Below are 22449 nucleotides of genomic sequence, written 5' to 3'. Positions count from 1 at the left end.
ATGACGTTCTCCCACTAATATTGATAAATGCAACTAGTATGAAACATAGAGGTCTTGTACAGGTCACCCCCCTCGGCATCAAATCATTTCTTTTTTGAGGACGGAGAGGGTTGTTCCAATGCTTTTATACTAATTTTTTGGTTTAGCTGATACAGGAACCTGTGAATCTCCAACTTTGACTAATAAATAACCTACAAATATAAGTGTCATTGGCTCTGCAGCGATTTCTGTACACATTTAAGATGTTTTCGGGCCAAATATCCATACGGGGATTTGCAGAATGGATGGATTTATGATTGTAATATTGTAGTCGGGAGCCAGCATCCTGTAACGTGATTGTCGGACAGCTGTATAGCCAGATGGATGCTTTAGGGAATCTTATCACAATCATTTAGAAACATGTTCCTTGTGATCCCCTCCTTTACCAGTTACATGACACGTCCTTTGTACCTCCTGAGAATGGCAGGATTGTTATAGGGGCATCAAAACAAGTCCTGTAGTGTGAAAGCAACATGCGTTTTACAGATCTCTCATTGCTGCATCAAACTAGAGTAACTGCTGTACCGGAGGTAGGGTCTGTTGTACTTGGCCAGGCGACTTTCATTAACAAAATGGCATTGTTCTTTTTAGATGTGTTCTCCAGCTTCATAAGACATTCATGCATTGGGTTATAAATGCTCTCTTGAAACTTAATACATCATTTTCTGGCTTCCTTTGCTGTTCCTTGATATCATTTGGTCAGAGCTGACTTGTGATATTCAAGGAACCTGGAAGACAGAAAGGGGCGTATTTAGGTTCTGCGATTGCGGTAATGCGACGGAACGGGGCTCGAATGTAATCCGAGAGGTATCGTATTACCTTCGGTGATGCGCGTTACTGCAATACGGAACCTAATTGAATATGCCCCTAAGATACTGATAAAAAACAGAAGGAAGATTCGGCAGGGATTGTAAATGCCACTAAATTAATCTTATGATGGAAAATAACTTGAAATGACCCATAAACCTAAAGTTCTTGTTGCTTTATATGAAAGACGTTCCATACCTTGACAGAACTTGATATTTCTGATATTGCATTTGCCAAGCAGCCGAGTACAAGCTCCTGTCACCCATTTTCTGTTTGCAGTGTCCTTCTGTGGTGTTACTGTCAGGAAGTCTCCGTTCAATACAGTTATTGATGGAATAAGTTGGATGCTTTATATACAATTCCGGCTAACATTTTAGCTATAGCACTGGTGGTGAAGGTTAAGTTTCCTGTATATTGTATTAATCGTCGTTATAAATCATTGAGGATTTGACCTTTGCAATTGATGTAAAGACACCGGTGACAGCTACTATCAATGCTGCGAAATTAATCACTGTAGGGAAAAAGCCAACGGATTTCAGCGATTAATCTTGGGTCCCAAGGCACTTGGCGCTCACATTTTCCTACCGTTATATGTTTATTGTCTCTTGAGCTTGTAGCTGAGGGGTTCATTGCTGCTTTGAAATGTCATGTGATATATTGAGGCAGTTTGTCCCAAAATTTTAATAAAAAAAAAAAAAAAAAGAGGGAAGAAATGCCATAAATCTGATGATATAGGTAAGGTTTTTCTGGGTTTTTTTGATGTGTGCATTTGTGAAGTGTCCGTTTTATCCAATCCTATAACACATATATATTAAGCAGGTTGACGTTCTCTAATTTCAAGACCTTTAGCGGGCTCTCTTTCTGTATTTATTCTTCTAAAATCAGACAGATTCCTCGTGCCGATCATTTTAGATGAAAATCATTTGGAAATATAATTTCCATGGGTATGTTACACTGACCTTATCCTGACTCGGCTCAGCAGTCTATTAGGAACATTTTGATGGAAACAAATTGCAGATAGTCCACTATGGGAGCGGCCAGGGGGGCAGATGCCCCCAGCCAGCCCCTGAATATGTTATATAATTGCAGATACTCTAATGAGGTCAAATTATTTCCATCATCTCACATATTTATTTAATCCAGGTGAATTGTCGCCCAGTGACTGCATCTCATGGACTTGGAATAAATACATATAGGCAGGGCCTGGCTAAGGTTTCACCCTCCATGCCACGCTAATAAGCTGTAGGCAAAAACAAATTTGTCCTTAATTTAAAATCCGGCTTCCTTCACCTTCTTTCCTTTTTGAAACTCCGCTCCACTTTTTATACAGGTCACAGCGATTTGTGTCACTTATTTAATTTCATCAATAGCAAAACTGTATAGTGGAACGGGGGTGGGGGGGTGGACTGCACCTGTCACCATCTCCTACTCGCTTACCCTCAAGCACCCGCCTGAGGATGGCTCATTGTCTTCACCTCCCCCCCCCTCTCCCCCCACGGGAATATTATAGCGTTGCAATTTCTTTTATTTCTTCTTTTTACTTTGGGGGACTATAATTCTCTTTTATTTTAAAATCAATTTCAGTCTACGCCTCTCTGTCACAATTTTGCTCCCCTCTTGCACCCTAGGCTGCAGCCTAGTCAGCCTATTGGATAATCAGACCCTGCATATAGGTACAAATCAATGTCCGGAGATTATTAACTGTTCCAGCCAGGGACAGATTGTTGGCAGCGATCCTAGAGGAAACCTGCCCTGTATTGTTGGTGGGTTTTCAGTTACTTTCATGTTAATGTCTGAATCGTTCTCCGAAGCCAGGAAAGATTTATTATAATGTCTTTTATTACGCCTCATCCTATACATGTGCATGCACTTTTTCCAATTGCTAGAAGTAATCTCACTGCTCCATTTTCTCATATTCATTTTCCCTACATTTAGTGGCATTTCCTATAGATTCATAATAAGTGTTCATAGGTACAAAGAGTTTAATAAATCCATATTTTTTTTGTACTGCGGTACCGTGTGTGTGTGTGTGTGTATGTATCTCTATATGTATGTGTGTGTATATATATATATATATATATATATATATATATATATATATATATATATATATATAATGCCTACACATGGATGACTGTCCATGGAATGGGATCTGTACAGTAACATGAAATGTATAACTAGAGGGGGGGGTATAATATTTCCGTATCTCAGCCATTACAGCAAGGTCTGTGTACAGTATGGTGGGAACTATTGCCATTGGCAAAACACAAACTACTATACAGTACTGAACATTTCTACTAGCGCTTAACAAAAGAAATTGCTACACTATGAGCACACAAATGATGTGGGAACAGTTTTTAAATTTCACTTTTGAAAATCAGAGGAATAGGCCAATTAGGAAATCAGGGGACTGTGAAAAAATGTCACATCAGGGGTTCTGAAATAGGGGCTTTGACTGTATTTGTAACATCTTCTATGAATTATACTCAACGTTCAGAACCAAAGATATATATGTTACACAGACATCCAGCATAACCAAACATAACATAAGGCCCTGCACCATACATAACCGATATGGAGAATTACGCACAGTATATGCAATAGGAACAGATGCTGGGAATGACTATACAAGAAAAGTAGTACAACTTTGCATTTCATATACCACATATTGAACTAGGTAAAATAAACTGCATAGGGTCAGACTGTAGTTTTTATTTAAAGTGCTTGTCTGGCCCAGGGATTTATCAGACGTAGTGCTTCTCCTCCACTTCTCTCACTTCCAGTATAGAATCAGGAGAGTTCAGGGATTATCTGTCAGTGTCTATAAGAGCGCACGCTGGAAGCGTGAGAATGTGTTTGACATTCACAGTGACCAACTTCTTCAAAATGCAAACAGTGTGTAGACATATGGAAATGTTATCATCCGCTCTGATGGCAAAATCCATTATGAGAATTCCTCGCGTAGTTCTGGGCTGAAACTGGACCCATTTTCTGATAGGACATGCTGTTCCTGGCTGATTGCTCTTCCACATTGTTATCCCCGCACTGCTTCTATAATCCCCGTATTATAGTTACTGTACGCTTAGAGTTTACTAAGTGTGCAGCAACCGTATACCTGCGCCCAGGGGTCTCATTTCAGCGTAACTCGTCCATCTACCTCCACTGGCAGTGTAAAATGTCATTGTATTTCCTTTTCTCCCCATTATTGTGTGTCTGTACTGCTGTTCATTGTAAGCTGACATCTTTAAATACTACTGACACCGAGCACAAAGTATATATCTCCATACACATTTCCTACGTTGTCAGTGTGGAGTGATATTCATGTTTACTACTACTTTTTTTATATTTTAGATATTTCTTCATTTTTTGTTATTTTTCATAGCGATCTTTCCCTCTACAAATGTTAAATTAATAATATGGTTTGTGGTTATAATACTGTGCACAATTACAGGCAGCAGCCAACTCTTCTGACACATTACATAACATATCTGTGCCAACTTCAGACTTCTGTGTACAGATACATAATATACAAAGGAGACCTTGTAGCCCACCCAGTTAGTGACCGTTCTCCCATGGGACACGGGATCGGGGAGTTGCTTCTGAATATCGGGACTGTGATCTGGGTTAATTTTGACTAATCTCTTTTTTTTTTTTTTAACTAGAAAAACAGGTTTGGACCACAATGATTGGTATTAGTTGCTATAGCACAGAACTTACAATATGGGTCTAAATGTACAGGGTGCCAGTGTAGTGTTGTTGGTGACCCCACAAACACACAGACACTCCCATAGGTTGCAGAAAAACATAATGGGTTAGAATAACCTTGGCCCTCCTTGCCCACCAGCCCCTAGGCAGAATCCGAGCTTACTTATTGGATGAGGTTTAGGGCTGTACTAATGTGCTGATAATGTGACATAGTGAGGGGATTCCACACTTCAGCAGGGATGTTCTCAGCCGAGAAAAATGTTAAGGTATTTAATTCTATGTATATAGTGCATATGTGTGCTAATATAGATAATATATATATATGTGTATGTATGTATGTATGTGTGTGTGTATATGTATGTATATATATATATATATATATATATATATATATATATATATATATATATCTCTACATCTATATATGTGTGTATGTGTGATAATATATATATAGATAATATATGTATGTATGTGTGTATGTATGTATATATATCTATCTATATATGTGTGTATGTGTGTGTGTGTGTGTGTGTATATATATATATCTATCTATATATGTGTGTATGTGTGTGTGTATATATATATATTTATATATATCTATATATGTGTGTATGTGTGTGTGTATATGTGTATATGTGTGTATATATATATATATATATATATATATATATATATATATATATCTATATCTGATCATGATCAGTCTTATGGAATTTCACTTTGTTTTATGGAATGAATGCAATCAATAAAACATTGAGTTGGTAAATCTACATATTCACACCAGATAATAGGCTTTTATATCCATGTTGTTTTACTGATATACAGTGGCTATATATGAGCCCTGAATCATAAACCACCTTTACCCAATTGTTATATAGCGGAATATTGTATGTAACATACTTGCCCTTCAAACAATTTCGGTAGGTTCTGATTGTTAATTATCCAAAGATCATCACAACCCTTTAAATGTGCCAATATCTGCATGTACCAATTTATATACATAGTGAGCTGTAACCAGAGGCTTGGACAACGTGACCTGTGATTCCTCATTAACCTTCGTTGAGTGAATGCGCAATGTAAATTGTTTATAGTTTTTAAAATAAAATGTACAAGTGAATCATATGACACCAGTGACTGGGGCTTGCAGGCTCAGAATTGCGAATGTGATTTTTCCCTTATCCATAACTCTTACAAATTGGATAGGATGCACAGGATGGGATGATTAAGGATATGGGCAATGGAATAAGGACGACTTTACAGGTTCTTTGCTTTCTTGGCCTCGAAGTCAGAAAAAGGGAATAGTCTGGATGCACTTCAGTCAGTGACAGATTATTAATGTGTGAGATAAAACTGTGTCAGCCACAGCGCTTAATAAATAAAAAACGCAAGTTATTTCCTTGTGATTCTGTTTCCAGATCCCTTTTTTTTCTTCTTGCGATTCACATTTATCTCCAGCCAAAACTTTATATGTCCGAGGAAGCAGCGGATGATGAGCCCAGGGACGTGTGCTGTGCAGAAATACATTGGCTGAGTCAGTCTTACTAGCATTCATAAAGTATATCGGTAAATGGATTTGTATCACCCACCTTTCAGGTCAGACATTCTGAGGGTGTTGGCGTTTTCTGAATTAGTCAACTGTAATGTCTTTATATTTTCCTATAATCTTTTGTTAGGAATGTAAAGTGATAATGATCACATTCAGAATTAGAGCCGCTAAGTGCAAGATCAAGTGTTAAAAAGTGTAACATTCTTAAATGTTCCTCGACAATGGCAGTCTTTATAGTCAACGCATAGCATACTCAGAGGAGACAGCCATATTGTGTGCTGAACCAATATTCATGATAATGTAGCTAGGAATAAGAGACATTACTGAGAATGCAGCCTATCCAGTCACTAGTAACCAGTGACATCACTGAGAATGCAGCCTATCCAGTCAGTAGGAACCAGTGACATCACTGAGAGTGCAGCCTATCCAGTCACTAGGAACCAGTGACATCACTGAGAGTGCAGCCTATCCATTCACCAGGAACCAGTGATCTCATTAGTTCCAAGTGAATTAATAGGTTGACATTTGGATGTATATACGGTGTATAGGCAACTTTCTGTTATCAACTTCGTTGGCTGAATAGGACCCATTCCCTTATATACAGCAGCTAATTGACTTATGGGAGTGCCTACAGTGGTTTCTCAATGTGCGTGTGTGGAGGGGCAGTGGAGAAGAAAGTTATGAACCAGTGAGGGAGTGGGTGGTCATAAAGCACAGAGGTTTTACCAAAAGCATCTCCATTCTCACTTTTGCAAGCTGTAAGAAATCTCCCGTTCTCATGGTAGGTATGAGAAATCACTAGTTCTATAGACACTCTTAGGGAGCAGAGCTGTCGGCCATCATTCTACTTCACAACGGAGAACAACGAGTGACTCTTAAGTCTTCACTGCAGCTGCGATGACTCTCGTTTGTGGCTTTGGCCAAATGAATGACATGTCTGTTTTGTCTGTATATTTGGAGTTATGAGGCCGCCGGCAACACTGGAACGTTTCCCCCAGTCGTGGAAAGGCAGATGGAAGGCCTCTCTCCAAGGTTATGCAAGACTGAGTTAAAAAACCCCAAACATTAATCTTGGTTGGATAAAAAGCGTAAATTATTATTTTTGTGCTTTTTTAGCCCACTAATGAAGGTGGGTTTCTTAACAGGCCTTGGAGTAGAGGGTGGCATCCTGTGGCTTTCCAGCTCAGAGTTCTGGGTCTTGTGGTTCCACCGCAGGAGAACCTTAGACGGGGTTATCTTCTCATTGAATGAAGGAAATATTTCATCCATGTGTAGAGAAATTGAGACAAATTCATGTGAAGAACCTTTTTTGATCTGAGATTAGATAAGTAGGGAGCATCTGTGGTTTGTGTCCAGCAGAGGTTGCCCTGGCGCTCTGGCACAGACAGACATTTAGGAACCCTGCTACCGTTCACATCCAGCACGGCTGACACTGGGCCTATTTAGATAAAGATACATTTTTTAGATGCTGCGTCAGGTTCTCAAGTTCATTAAGTCTGAATACTCTCAGAGAGCTCCTGGCCTCACTGAACTTTTGTAACAGTAATAAAAAAACATCTCTGTAAAGCCAGTGGAAGTCCTTTTTTTTTCTCTCTTAAATAAATCCTTAATTCACTCACAAATCAGCCAAAGATATTATTTAATTGCTCCAGAGACTGGGTTTATTTTTCTTAGCCAGGAACGAGTTGTTTTGATAATATTAATGCAACTCTGTGTCTTAGTAACTCTGCTACCAGGAGTTTTCTTATTCTCTGCTGAGCCCGAATAGCACCCAGATTTGTAGTACAAATAAACAGAACGGCTTCAATAATAAAACACGTTGATTCCTGGAATATTTTTCTAGGCAGGTGGTTCGTCTTTCTCCAAGAGATGATTGACTGAGAACTGTCAGAAATTAGTGAAATCCCCTCTTTATTTGGGAAAGGAGCTCAAGATCAAAGAATATCTACAGCACACAAACCAGATTAAGGACACAATCAACCATTTGCTCTTGTAAAATATTAATTTGAGAGGATGAAATAAGTCTCAATGTTGGAAAATGTAGCATGACCTACTCAGAAGAAAACATCTTTGTATTAGGTATATACCCCAGATCACTTCAGCCATAGATGTGTTTGACAAACCCTCCCAGCAATCTATCCATGCAGCCAGAGGTGGGGAACTAGTTACATTGTATAAATGTTTGGAACCCTCTGTTAGCTCCAAACATTATTAATGTGATGCAATTATGTGTTCCCTAACAGTTTTTTGTATGTATTTCCTCTGGACCCAAGAAATAACATATAACTGAACATATGTGACATTTTCCTGGTTGTTACAGTTGTATAGTTCCTTTTGTATTCACCTGTTTTCATGTCTGCATGTAGGTGTCCATCATCTGGGCAGGAATGATACAATAGGGGGCATTTTTAACAATAAAACGTCAGCAAAAATAACTAGGCAGCCAACCGAAGACCTGATGTAATTCTTTATATATTCGATGTAATAGATGGCCTTTAAATATGTGCACTTCAATTTTATGGAGGTTAATATAAATTGTTTTCCCCAAATGGGTGAAAAGTGTAGAAAACTTCTAATCGTTGTTGATATTCCAGTATTATTTTGTGTAATTACGTTGTGGTACCTGAGACGCGTCTCCATTATGTGTATGCTCTCTGCTAGTCTCCTCCTGTGAGACTCACTTGTCAGCTGCTCAGCTTCAAACTCATTATCTCCTCTTATCCTTCCAAGTTCATTTTCATTATCCCAGAGCCGACTTTGAAGTGAAAAGATGCAATAACATCCAACATGGAGAGCAGTTCACAGAAAGATCTTATTACTTTATCAGAGGAATTCCACTGGGATTTTACTTTGTATGTCTACATTAATAACATAACTCAATTAATCACCATTACTGTTATTATACAATACCTAACAAAACATACCACAAGTCTTTGTAATGCATGACATTGTGGCAGACCCCCAAAGTCCGTGCGCAGGAGGGCGTTGCGTTCGTATAACACAATACTCCAGACCTCATTACTTAAGATGAGCAGATACGTTATCTGATTGTGTTCTACACCTAGGAATTCATAGCCCCAGTGATGGATAGAGCACATAGAACTGCTGTGCTAATATTTTAATGAATATATTAGTATGGCGGCTGAATTCAACCATTAGGAAACAAAAGTGAAGTCAAGAAAGTTTCTATCGAGCAGTACAAAAGTAGCTGGTCCCAAGTTTAGAATGGCACACAGGGGCCCTATCACCAGCACGGGGCCCCAGGTCACGGAGCGCTGTCTGCTGATGCTTAGCTTAGAAATCAATCCACGTAATCCTCTTAAATAATTGTTTCACTTTACAATTCCCATAATGGAGTCATAAAACTGAATTGTTCTGGCAATTGTGTTCATGTTCTAACATCTCTTTATTAAAAGCTTTTAAGCATTGAAAAGATTCAGTTTCATTTGTAAAATATTCTCTCTATCATCCTAAAATACCCCCCTACCCCCACACACAGTATGCATTTTCTACTACTAGTATAATAAACATTTATCACAATTACTGTCACTGGTCTCTAGAGATGTATCAGAGGTGATGTCCCAGGACATCTTTTCTGTGCTGGCTCGCACATAAAGGGATGCCTCTGATATATGTAATTACTGTCCATGACCCTGCAAAACAAATTCAGCCTCTAGCTTGAAGCGCAAGGAATACAGATCATAGAGAATATGGGTGCTAGAAGAACGTAAATCAACAATAGATAAAGTGCACTTGTGGTATTAGGAAAATGTATCAATAATATTATTATTATGGTATATTGAGCCGTCCTCTCACCATGTGGTTGCCTTGGTTACACCTCTTGGTGATTAAGTGCTGGTAGAAATACCAGGCCTTGAAACCATCATATAAAATAAACACAGCAGGTATTTGGGCAGAAGTATATCATATTTGGACCTTCGGCAGCCCCGGGCCAAACAAGAGGCCAGGAAAATAAGCAGTAGGTGAGAGGACTGCCGGAAGTACCCATCACTAATTATAACATCTCCTAATATCACACATGCGCTTGATCTATTGCTGGTTCATTTTATGTCTTCAGCGCCCAATCCCATTATTTTCTTATGAAAGATTACATTTTTTTTCATAATTTATTTTTTTTTTTTAAAACAAGCTGAGTTTTCTCAACACTTTGACATCTCAGTCTTCTGGGCCTCATCTTAACGCTTCTTTTCAGACAAGCGTTGACGGCAGAGTTACATTACTTGTCACTGCACCAGCTCATGGGAACTCTTCATATATTTATCTTTTAGATGCTTCCGTTAACAGCTCTGTTTGCACATGGAGCTGCCGCAGTGACTATGACTGACTGAGTACGATCTTTAGATTGCTTGACGTTGTTTCACACTACAATTGTGCAGCGCATGCTGGGATTGTTCTATAAGTCAGAGACGAGCTTGTTATTTAATCCGTCCATCTGTTCCATTCATGACTATCCTGAAATAAACTTTCTTAATCGAAAGATATAACCACATGGGAGGAAGACTGTGATCTATTCTCCAGAGGATTCCTCTCCTTACGGAGTTCAATTTCCTTGTGACTGCAACAAAGTCTTTGGATTGGTCTAACTTTCTCCACCTGTATTGTTCCAGTTCCAGATGTTTATCAGTCTGGATGGAAGGATCTAATTGCACAGTACAACCTTGGGACACATACAACGTGTGTACTATGATGAGAGCGGACGGGAGGTTGTTTGGGTGTAACCAAGGAAGTGCTGTAAACTCTCAGCTGTGGTGTGACTCAAGCTATTACCGCACCAGCTTCCAAACAGTGTTCTGTGTATGGTTTCAGCGAATGTTCATTTTTATCTGCACAGACACCTGGTGGTTACTGGATGTGGCCCTAAGGATTAATCTTTGTATATGTTTGGGGAAATAAAATAGGCCTTTAACTCAGACTGTTTAGCTTAGCTGCTGATGTATGGATTGGATTTGTGTGATCAAAATTCACATATATTTAGACAGATAGAGAATATACAGTGAAGCAAGGTACAGCTTTTATTTCACTAGAGAGAAATATTTCACTCAAACGTTGGCCCTAATGTTCAGGTGAATCCAGAAGACAGATGAAGGAGTTAAGATGTTGCCTTTACAGGGTTAGTGAATGAATTGTTCATGAAAGGTTTACAAGATAAAGAGTTTCACAGAATTGTCTGTATCTTAGATGTTATTGTACTGAAATAATCATGTGTAACCTTCTCTCCTATAGAAAGCTTAGGAAGATGACTGCTGTCCCGCTGGTTTTAGGTGTATTACACTTGGGTTTTTCAGGCCACCAATGTCCGTGTGTACCTGTTTTTAAACGGTCACTGTTTGGAAATTGCTATATGCACTTAGTTCTATTCCATGGAGGAGTTGCACAAAATACATGAGGGTCTCTGTACCCAGTGCACTGCATTACTTTATTCATGGACAGCTTAAGGAACATGCATGGGAGGTGTATGCGAGTTTAGCTGCTGATTTGATGACCACAGAGCTGCAGTCATCCAGCAGATGAACACACCTTTGTTGTCCTAAATTGGACGACCCTATGTGGGTGTGCCTAATGTCTGGATGTGCTAATCCAAGTAATCGCTCATCAGGCTGTTAGATTACTATGTGTGATTGTGAGCGGAAGTGTTTCATTAAAGTTTTTTATTTAAATAGATATTTATTCTGTTACTTTGTTGATCTTTGTCTATTATGCAGTTACAATAGGGTAATCAGAGTTACCACCAGCTGTCCAGACTGAGTAGTACAGAGATATGTTATAGATAGAAGGGAGACGTTCTGTCTTTAATTATAGATCAAAACAATGCTGATCATATTAAAGAAGTGGTAATGTTGTTCTTTTTTATAAATGACATAAAACATTTCCAGCTGTAAATGTTATATTGCGCATCCCAGCAAGGGTTAGCAGCCTCTAGTACCTAGGCTACCTTTGGAACTTATGTAGAGCTGATGTCTCCCCCCTTCAACTCTATATTTGGTGGCACAGAATATTTACAGGGTTCCTTTAATAAATTAAAGAGTACTTCCACCACTTCTTATTATTGGTTGCGTCCCATGTCGCCCCTGAAATACAATTGATGATCTGCTGATTATCACCCCCTGCTGAACTCCCCACCATTGTAGAGGTGATCTGACCAAAGATCTATACAATATGAATGAACAGTAGTTCCAGACCTCCGTTGGCAATGTGCTTAGCCCAGCGGTACTGACGCCCAAAAGAATCTTCCGGAGAGGGTTCTTTGGTGTCCAGATGTTTGTAGACCCATCAGAGACGAGGGCAGACACTGCCGGATGCCATATGAATGGTGTATTCATGTACGATGGGTGCGGCAATGACTGTACAACTGGCTGCGCTCTTAGTGTAATTCTTACTCCACATTATGAAAACTGTGAGTTCCTCTTACTTTTATATTGTTCCAGCTCTGCCTTCATTGCTCAGGAATCTGGGATGACGGGACGTTTTATTACAGCAGTAAGTTTGTTTTTAGGGATGGCATACATACCGAACACCAGTGACTATTTTAAGTTCTCTTCCTCTCAGAATTTGCTAGTTTTACAGTAGCAATAGGAGATGAACCAAAAATAAGCCGCAAGTTCCATCAACATCGCTGTGTAGTGTTTATCCCCAGATCAAACCGTCTGTTTACTCTTCAGCTTCATTCTTTCCATTTTTAAGGGAGTAGTAATTTTCCAACTGGATAACTGGATGGAAAAGTCAGGCGCTGCTCTGTCCATAACCAGGTAGGCTGCTGACATTGGCCCCGGCTGGCTCCTCACCCAGAACCCATTAGCGGGATATGTTTGAAGCATTTGGAATGATTCATTGCCCCATGTGAGAGACAGACCCGAGGCTCAGAATTCTAAATTACATGGTTTTCAAATAGAATTGCTTTGGACACAATTATTTTGTCAAAATATATATATTTGTCTGTCTTCAGCTTTTCCATTTTAAACAAATAAGATATATGAAGTTATAATTTAGTTCATCCTGCCACAAAGGCATACACAGCTTTTTATTTTACTTATTAGGTTAGACCAAATATGTCTGAGTAGCAAAACAAAGTATTAATATGATTCAGTTTTAATAGAGGAAATATTCAGTTTAGGGATATGTATGGTTTAATGTTTTGTGGAGGGAAAAACAGTGTATTAAATTTGTGTCCATGGTCTATGAATAAGTGAAATATTCCAATCAATTATAAAATGTACCTGACCTTTACAATTAAGGTAAACTCATATCAACAATTATCTATAGTATACCCTAACAAAAGGCTTTATATTTTGGCATGGGGGTCCAGAGCTTGCGGCCACACCCCTGGCAGACCTGGGATGTCTTTAGCACCCGGTACATTTAGAAGCTCAACAGGGGGATTGATCCCAGATTTGTCAGAGTACTGCAAAAGAACTTTTACATTTATGTTACATAGTTTCAGGACTTGTATTTTTTTTCCTGCCTGGAAAAGTGCAACATTGTAACACATCCATTGTGATACGGCCTTTAGTTTGAATTAAACTTGGAAGAACTTTTGATTTGTTGGTGATTTGTAGTGTAACCTGTACATTCCTTGAATATCAGCGTAGCTCTGTTTACTCATTTATCCAGTTATTCAGAATCTCATTGCCTTACTTCTATGTAAGTCTATTCCACATCTCAAATGACTAAATTGGATCCATAAATAAACTGCTTGTTGGTAGCAGTGTATGATGAGACGTAAGACTGTCCTAGTGTGTGAACTGTTTATGTAGATCAGACTTAAAATACCAGTAAAGAATTTCTGATATTACATTTAGTTTTCTCTCAGTATATCCTGCACAGATCTGCCTGTTTGGTGACCTCATCACCGGCAGCCTACAGTCAGCCGCTTGAATATATAAGCTTAATGTAGAGAACAATTTAACCCTTAAATCAAATCTTTTCAGTTCCACTTTAAGTAGCGTATATTTCTGTGAGGCCACATTGGCGGCCTAGCAACTCCGACTGACATTCCTCCTGGGAGTAACGCTGAAGTCTGAACTTTCAAACCATTAATTCCCTGCTCTGTTTTACGTTACTCTTGATTGGCTCCGCTAAAATAAATACCACATGATTTTCTGAATTGCAAAATTAGATTACTGTTCTAGTGTAGCTCTCAGTTGTTCTGTCAAATTACTAAAACTTCTAACATTTTAACTTTACGTCCATGATGTGTTTGTCCGTTTTATATCTCGAACCTGTCAACTTGACATTGATATCCATTAATCCAAATCTGGTGAAACCTGTTTAAATCTTTACTGATGTTGCTGACTTCAGATGCGAGGACTTACTTTGCCACAAGAGGGTGCCACTGAGATCTTTAGATGGAGAACTAGCCAGACTTCCACTATCAAGAAAGAATTTGATTAATAAATTATAATGTACGGTTCAAAGGCCACTAGCCCTAAATACAAGTTTATCCTTTACTGCTAGGGTCTTGCCATAGTCATTGATATATTAATAAGGAAACCCTATGTCACAACAGAAGTTAAGATGTTAGTATTTCTGTGTAATGGCATTGGTTATTGTCTGTAGCCATTTACAAGTGGTTCCCAATAGTTTCCTTATATATAATACTGGCTACAAGTTCCTACATACACACTTATAACAATCTTCAATAAAATTGTGTGTCATTTTCGTTTTGTAGTGTTTGTTTGCTTTCTACCATTCACGGGAGAGTGGGATTGTGGCAAAAATTGGCCATGACCTCGAAAATGATGGTAGCGCCTACCCAAGTTGTCCTGTGTGAGATGATTGGCCAGGTTTCAGGTGTTTAGCTTTCCGTGTATTTCATGCTAATTCCCCCTCACCTGTATGTATCAGTGTGTAGAAGGCTCCTCTGTGTATGTCTAGCATCGTATTGTCACATACGGGTCTCTCAGCAGCTGCAGATCTGGCTTCATTTACAATGTGCTCCTTAGAATATGCACAGATCTGTATATAATGAGTCACCAACTGTCATTCATTAGCTTCATTTAGTCAGAGGACATTGAATTAACAGGAAAAGAACAATTACAATTTTTTATTTTTTTTCACATTCCTCTCATTCTTGTGTCTATTTTCAGACAATGTGTGTCAGACTCAGAGAAAATGTTTCTATTTCCATGTATCTTATTACAGCTTTTATTAATATAGACCATGACATATATGTTCCTAGCTGAAAGCTATAAGTGATACCATACATTAATTGTTTTCCAAAGGAGCAACATCAGCTCAATGTAAAATTACCTTATACTCTATAACACCACCATAAACTCTGCATGCACAATATATAACGCTACCTCTATACACTGCACTACGCCCTTATACACACAATATAACGCTACCTCTATACACTGCACTACGCCCCTACACACACAATATAACGCTACCTCTATACACTGCACTACGCCCTTATACACACAATATAACGCTACCTCTATACACTGCACTACGCCCCTACACACACAATATAACGCTACCTCTATACACTGCACTACGCCCCTACACACACAATATAACGCTACCTCTACACACTGCACTACCCCCCTATACACACAATATAACGCTACCTCTACATACTGCACTACGCCCCTATACACACAATATAACGCTACCTCTATACACTGCACTACGTCTCTACACACTCAATATAACGCTACCTCTATACACTGCACTATGCTCCTACACACACAATATACCTCTACACACTGCACTACGCCCCTACATACACAATATAACGCTACCTCTATACACTGCACTACGTCCCTACACACACAATATAACGCTACCTCTATACACTACACTACGTCTCTACACACACAATATAACACCACTATAAACACTGTGCCAAGTCCCTGTATAAACAATATAACGCTCCCTCTATATGCTGCACATACACTTTATAATGTGTGAAATCAGTCATTTATGCTACACATTTTCACATATGCTAAAATTGAGTTAAAAAAATTACACATTTAATATATATCCCTATAATTAACAATATTAGTTTTATGATTTTTTCCTATGACTAGTTTTTCTGCAGCTTCCCTCAGGACTCAGCGGTAAGCTGCGTTCATAGCATGACCAGGGGTAACAGCATCACATACATTGTATAGGTGTTTGCAGATGGTCCGGCTGTGTCATGTGAGGCAGCCAATGGGTATCGCAATAAAAATATATTGTCCCCTTCACAACAGAGTAAGTGGTCAGTCATCATGCCTTGTGCCTCGATTTATACTCATACATCAGAAATTATGGGTAAACGTACTGGAGGTTTGTTGTGTAACACGTTTCATCTCTCCCTTTAGAGGATTACCCGACGGGCACCTGGCTGGGGGACGAGAATAATGCCGAGATGCGAGTGAGATGTCCGATCACAGCAGCCGACATGCTGCATATCAGCACCAACTGCCGGACAGCGGAGAAGATGGCCCTGACTCTGCTCGATTACCTCTTCCACCGGGAAGTACAGGCCGTCTCCAACCTGTCTGGCCAGGGGAAGCATGGGAAGAAGCAGCTCGATCCCTTGATGATTTATGGTATAAGATGTAAGTGGGATGAATGTAATTTCACTGTCACTTGTCCATAATGTTTCTGGATCTCTCCATTTCTGTAAAGGTTTAATAATATTAACACAATGGAAGTTATACCACTATCAGTCAGGTGTGCACAAGGCCACGGAAGTAATATGACGGTCAAGCAGATGTGCACAAGGCCACGGAAGTAATATTACAGTCAGGCAGATGTGTACAAGACCACAGAAGTAATATCAGTCAGGCAGGTGTGTACTAGGCCACGGAAGTTATATCACGGTCAGGCAGGTGTGCACAAGGCCACGGAAGTTATATCACGGTCAGGCAGGTGTGCACAAGGCCACGAAAGTACTTGGTTTTCTTGAAAACTCCTTCTCTATACAACAATAACATTCTTTTTCAATGCTCATTAATTGTATCAGAAGTATGAAGACACGTATGTAGACTGTTTGTGCTCAGGATCATTAATCCCTCTGAAATCAGGAAATGGGTCATTCAACAGAAGTAAACTCCTCCTTTTTGCCTGGTTGCTCCAAGCATCAGATTCTCGGTGCAGCTTGTTAGGATGGAGCTCTCTTGGGAGAAGCCCCTTCATTCCCGGATGTCATCTCTGGTATAGGAGCCTCTAATGCCAACACCTGGAAATTCACTTTAGCAATCAGAAGTTTAGACAACTTGTCATTTGTTTAATTCAGGAAACTCTACAGTCAAGTTAATGTAAATGAGATCACCGACAAATGTGACGATAGATTGAGCTTAAATAGCCTTGTTATACTCAGTGTTGACTGACTCATGTCTTTCTGTAAGCCGCACCCTACTATGTAACTTAAATCTCTAGTAGACATCTCTGTGTTCACATAGGCTCTATTCTCTAATATAGGTCAGAGTGCTGAGAATACAGTATGTTCTCGTCTCCTTTCATCTCCTGTGATTTCCCATCGCGCAGTTTTCCGCAGGTCTCTTACTGGGTGCGCTGTACCAGTAACAGCGTGTGTGGGAGTCAGCCTGGGTCAGTGCGGGGTCTGGGTCAGTGGGACTTGCCCCTCGGCTCTGTCTATTCTCAGTTTAAGGCTCTTGGGCTTCATGTGGGTTGGAGATTGTAAACAGCCTTAAGTGTGAGGAAGGGTCTCAACCTCCCTCATTTATGACTAATGATTTCCCACCCTGTGCCATTTTATTGTATTGGAGATCTCTTAAAGGAGCTTTAAGTACTTAGTTGTATGAATACAGAATGTTGCTGCGTGTTTAATTTAAAGGCGCAGTCCCCAGCTGTCTTTGTTTCTTTCAAGGAATTTTATTTCCCTGCATAAATATAACCATATTCTGTCCAAGTGGAATAGACAATGTGCTGATTCCAACTGTTTGTGTATGTAACACAAGCAAACAATGGAATAATGAAAACAAACAAATTGCTTTCTGGCATAAACAGTATGTGCGCAATCAAGACATGTTTCTTGGTCCTTCCTATAACGTGGGAGAGTTACACTGCCCACCAGATATATTCTGATCTTTCACATTCTCCCTGTAAGACACACACGGTGACCAAAGAAACTCTCCCTCGTCTTTGTCCTTTCGTTTCTCTCATCTCCTCCCAGAGCCCTCCTGTCAGTCTTACTGTACAATGACTTGAGTGCATGTCTCGGTACGGGGTCAGTGCATTACATCATTGGGGTTGTCACATGAACTCTTGGGAGGCTTAGCCAATTCAGGCATAGAAGACAGAGGCCCAGAGAGATAACACTGCTGGCTGTACAGTTATAGAAAATAATTTCATTTAAAGCTCTGGGGGTAAATGTACCAAGTTCCGATTTCTGCAAGTCACTCGAAATGGGTGACTTTGCAGGGGAAATTTAAAGCGGCGATGGCTTGTGAAGACAAACTTGCCTTTACAAGCCATCGTTGCTTTAAATTTCCCCTGCAAAGTCGTTGATTTCCGGCAACTTGCAGAAATCGAAATTGATACATTTACCCCCTGGTGTATATCTCTCTATAGAAGGTTGATATTGCGTTGTAATATGATGCAAACATTATATATGTGAATTCATGTGATGCAAAAATCAAACAAGGATACCTCTTGTATACACCAGAGCTCTAAATTAACGGTCACATTTTAGGATAATTTAAAAAAGCTAATTTCTTGCAACATCTGCACTGCAAAAATTTTGAGATGTGAGCGTCCCTTTAAATCTATTCATGAAAGATTTTCCGTCGTAGCGTTTGCCTGCAGCCTCCCCTTGCATAAATATTTCCATAGCACATCTTCAGCAATTTTCTGAGAGTTCATTAACACAGTAACAAAACGTTTTTAACAGTGGTGCTAGGGATATGCATTTTATGATGCTTGGAAGGATACTGTAGACACAGAGGGGAAATAAAGGGTGGTGTGTGTGTTTCCCCTTCCACAAAAATGGTGCAAGTTATGTGGAATTCCGCTGGACTTAATTCCATCGTAGAAATGAAGATCGAGAGAGAGACCGTTTGAGTCAAAACAGAGCTAGATGACAGCTGCCAGGTTTGGTGAAAGGAGAACCCGGAAACGCAGAACATTGGCTGGTTCTGGGGTGTTTTGATCCGCGTGGTATCAGTATCTCAACACCACATTGAAATAACAGTGTTTGCATAAGCCCAAAGCCTCCCATGTACAACTGCCTTGTCAGCAGGGTTGCATTTGATTTCGACTGCGAGAGATCTCAGTAGCTAATAAAAACACTTCGTTATGAGTTTACTTTGGTGTTCTGTGGTGCTCTGAAAACACTGAGTAGGCATAAATGTAAGTGCAGGCTGGAAACACACTTATTAACTGCAAGGGATGAAATGAGTGAGCCCCCCCCCTTCATCCCAGAAAACCACAGACCAATCCATGGAACCTTCTGTGTTTACAAGTCTTTGTTAAATTAATAGGCTTCTCAACCAACGGGGGTAATTGATAGCATATTAAATGATCTAACTCTTGAAGGAATCCTTTCCGGTCCAGGGTTTCAAGGCAGGAACGCTGCTGATGGGGCACTTCCACTTTCAAGCAAGTTGTTTGCTTTAAATCTTGCTCCTTGATACATATGAGGTTTAGGTTAGAATATTCAGCAATGTCTGGTCTCCTGTGGAGTAATGTCATTTTGTTCAGTTGCTCAGGGTATCAGACACTTCTAGGATTGTCCTTTTATTTACACATAGATTGGCCATAATCATCATCATTTATTTATGTGCATATTCCGCTTTACAATTTGGACAAACACAGTAATAAAACAATACTGTGTACTACAGACAGACAGAGAGGTGTAGGAGGGCCTTGCCTGCAAGCTTACGATCTAATGGCCAGTAGTATTACTGTAAAGCCTGTGATCATGCTTATGGATCCGTAAAGTTAATGCGCACCTCTGGGTTTACACGGAGCCCCCTGTAAAACTACACTACTACCTAGAGAGGGAACTAACTATAATGGTTCCTCCCCAGAGCCCATGGGGGGGAAACCCGTATATCCCCAGGCTCCGAGCTTAGGCTCACAGCCCTGGCTGAAAGTAATGACTGACGTTTTGGAAGGGGGTGTGAGTGGAGCAACCAATGAAAATCCACATTCACGGATATCGAGGCTTCTCATGAGTCCTCCCACTCTCAGCCCCGTTCTGCAGCTTTTTTTTTTCTTTTTTAAATAGTCAAGAAAAATATTCGATAAAGGATATTTTCTTTTACAGACCCACTGCCATTTATACAGGAATCTGTTGAGAAGTCGAGGCCCTCTCTTGTCATGTTAATCCATTCTTATAGGCTCTGACAGCTGTTCCGCTGTGCCATACGCGGTGAGGTTGCGTCCTCTGTACCTGAGCTCAGAACACTTTTAAAATCCCTGCCCCAGTGGCCAAAATATCATGGAGAATTATGGAATGCTGGCAGTAATATCTCTTAGATGGAGGGAAAAGTACCCCCTAAACACAGTGGCAGAAGTAATGGTTCATTTACGCCAAACATAGGTTCCTCCACTGTGCCAAGGACACTGATAAAGTATGTGCAAAGGTTATTCTGGATAATATCTCTTAGAATGTGAAAAAGTGCTTACACAGTAATTCTGACTATACGTTTGTGTCCTGCTGAATCAATCATGTCAGATTATCAGCCTGGGGAGCCATACTATTAAACTTCACACCTTTCTTTATGTACGATTTGTCATTCTGACATTATTAGACAGACACATATAAAATGTACATTTTTGGAATTGCTTTCTTCACCGAAAACTGGTTTCAATTCTGCACCATGATTATCACATGCGATTCTGCAGCTGACAGGTTTTATGGGGTTTTATTGTAGTTATTCTGTACCCGGCAGGGATGTATGGGCATAGTGGGAGTCCGTAGGGTGGGTTATAGATTATCCTGATTTGTTGAGTTTGAGTTAGGTGGGGGGTTTTATAGCCCGTTATAGGCCATATGCAGCCGTTATTCCTCCTTTTCTTTTCCTCTCTGTAGGGAGTTGCAGGGTGGCATCCCTGTCTGGTGGGGGTTGCAGCGGTGCTGTCCCTTGTCTGGAGGGGGTTGCAGGGGTGCTGTCCCTTGTCTGGTGGGGGTTGCAGGGGTGCTGTCCCTTGTCTGGAGGGGGTTGCAGGGGTGCTGTCCCTTGTCTGGTGGGGGTTGCAGGGGTGCTTCCCTTGTCTGGAGGGGGTTTCAGGGGTGCTGTCCCTTGTCTGGAGGGGATTGCAGGGGTGCTGTCCCTTGTCTGGGAGGGGGTTGCAGGGGTGCCGTCCCTTGTCTGGAGGGGGTTGCAGCGGTGCCATTCCTTGTCTGGTGGGGGTTGCATGGGTGCTGTCATTTGTCTGGTGGGGGTTGCATGGGTGCTGTCATTTGTCTGGAGGGGGTTGCAGGGGTGCCATCTCTGTCTGGTGGGGATTGCATGGGTGTGCCATCCCTGTGTGGAGGGGATTGCAGTGTTGCCGTCCCTTGTCTGGAGGTGGTTGCAGTTGTGCCGTCCCTTGTCTGGAGGGGGTTGCAGGGGTGCCATCTCTGTCTGTTGGGGGTTGCAGGGGTGCTGTCCCCACCTGGAGGGGGTTGCAGGGGTGCTGTCCCCGTCTGGAGGGGGTTGCAGGGGTGCTTTCCCCGTCTGGAGGGGGTTGCAGGGGTGCCATCCTTTGTCTGAAGGGGTTGCAGGGGTGCTATCTATATGTGGAGGGCTTGCAGCGGTGCTATCCCTGTCTGGAGGGGGTTGCAGGGGTGCTATCCCTGTCTGGAGGGGGTTTCAGGGGTGCTATTCCTGTCTGCAGCTTTTTGGTTTGATATTTTTCTCTACCATTTTGTCTCATTCTTCTCTAATCTCTTCCCACCTACTCTATTCTACTATAGCGGCAGAATGTTTTGTTTTGGACATATTACACAGTGTGTTTTCTATTGTACCAATCAGATTCTAGCTGATATCTTGGTCATGCAGTTTAGAAAATAAAAGCAAAAAGTGATTGATTGCTAAGAGCCACATAGCAGTTTTCCTGTGCACTAATGTTATTAGGAGACCACTAATAATGTTTACACATGACAAGTTGCACAAAAATCAATTATAACAATAAATATATGACTTATTGTCGGAGCCTACTTATAGATCTACAGCTTTGTTATGCAGATGACTGGGGCGCTGTAAAGTAAAGTGCATCTAGTATGTCCATGGAGACCCTTTATCTATGGTGGGCCAGACATACACAGTGCTCTGTATATAAATCGAACAGCCTCAGGTTTCTGTAGATGAAAAATTTGCAGGATAGGTAAGTGCTAAATACACTGCTAATGAATATATCTAGCAAACAACGAATTAGGATGGGAGTTATAT

General features: G+C 40.5%; 1 protein-coding gene across 1 annotated transcript in view; it reads left to right on the top strand.

The window, feature by feature from the left end:
- Positions 1-22449, top strand: part of BANP (BTG3 associated nuclear protein) — a 266965-nt gene that overhangs the window by 89919 nt on the left and 154597 nt on the right. Inside the window, exon 8 of the mRNA XM_075189302.1 lies at positions 16426-16665. Within this exon, the coding sequence (XP_075045403.1) occupies positions 16426-16665 (240 nt within the window). The remainder of the gene's footprint in view (positions 1-16425; positions 16666-22449) is intronic.

The sequence above is a fragment of the Mixophyes fleayi genome, chromosome 10 (assembly GCF_038048845.1).
Source record: "Mixophyes fleayi isolate aMixFle1 chromosome 10, aMixFle1.hap1, whole genome shotgun sequence".
Taxonomy (NCBI): domain Eukaryota; kingdom Metazoa; phylum Chordata; class Amphibia; order Anura; family Limnodynastidae; genus Mixophyes; species Mixophyes fleayi.
Note: the sequence above shows the minus strand (reverse complement) of the source record. Positions and strands in the feature narration are given on the sequence as shown.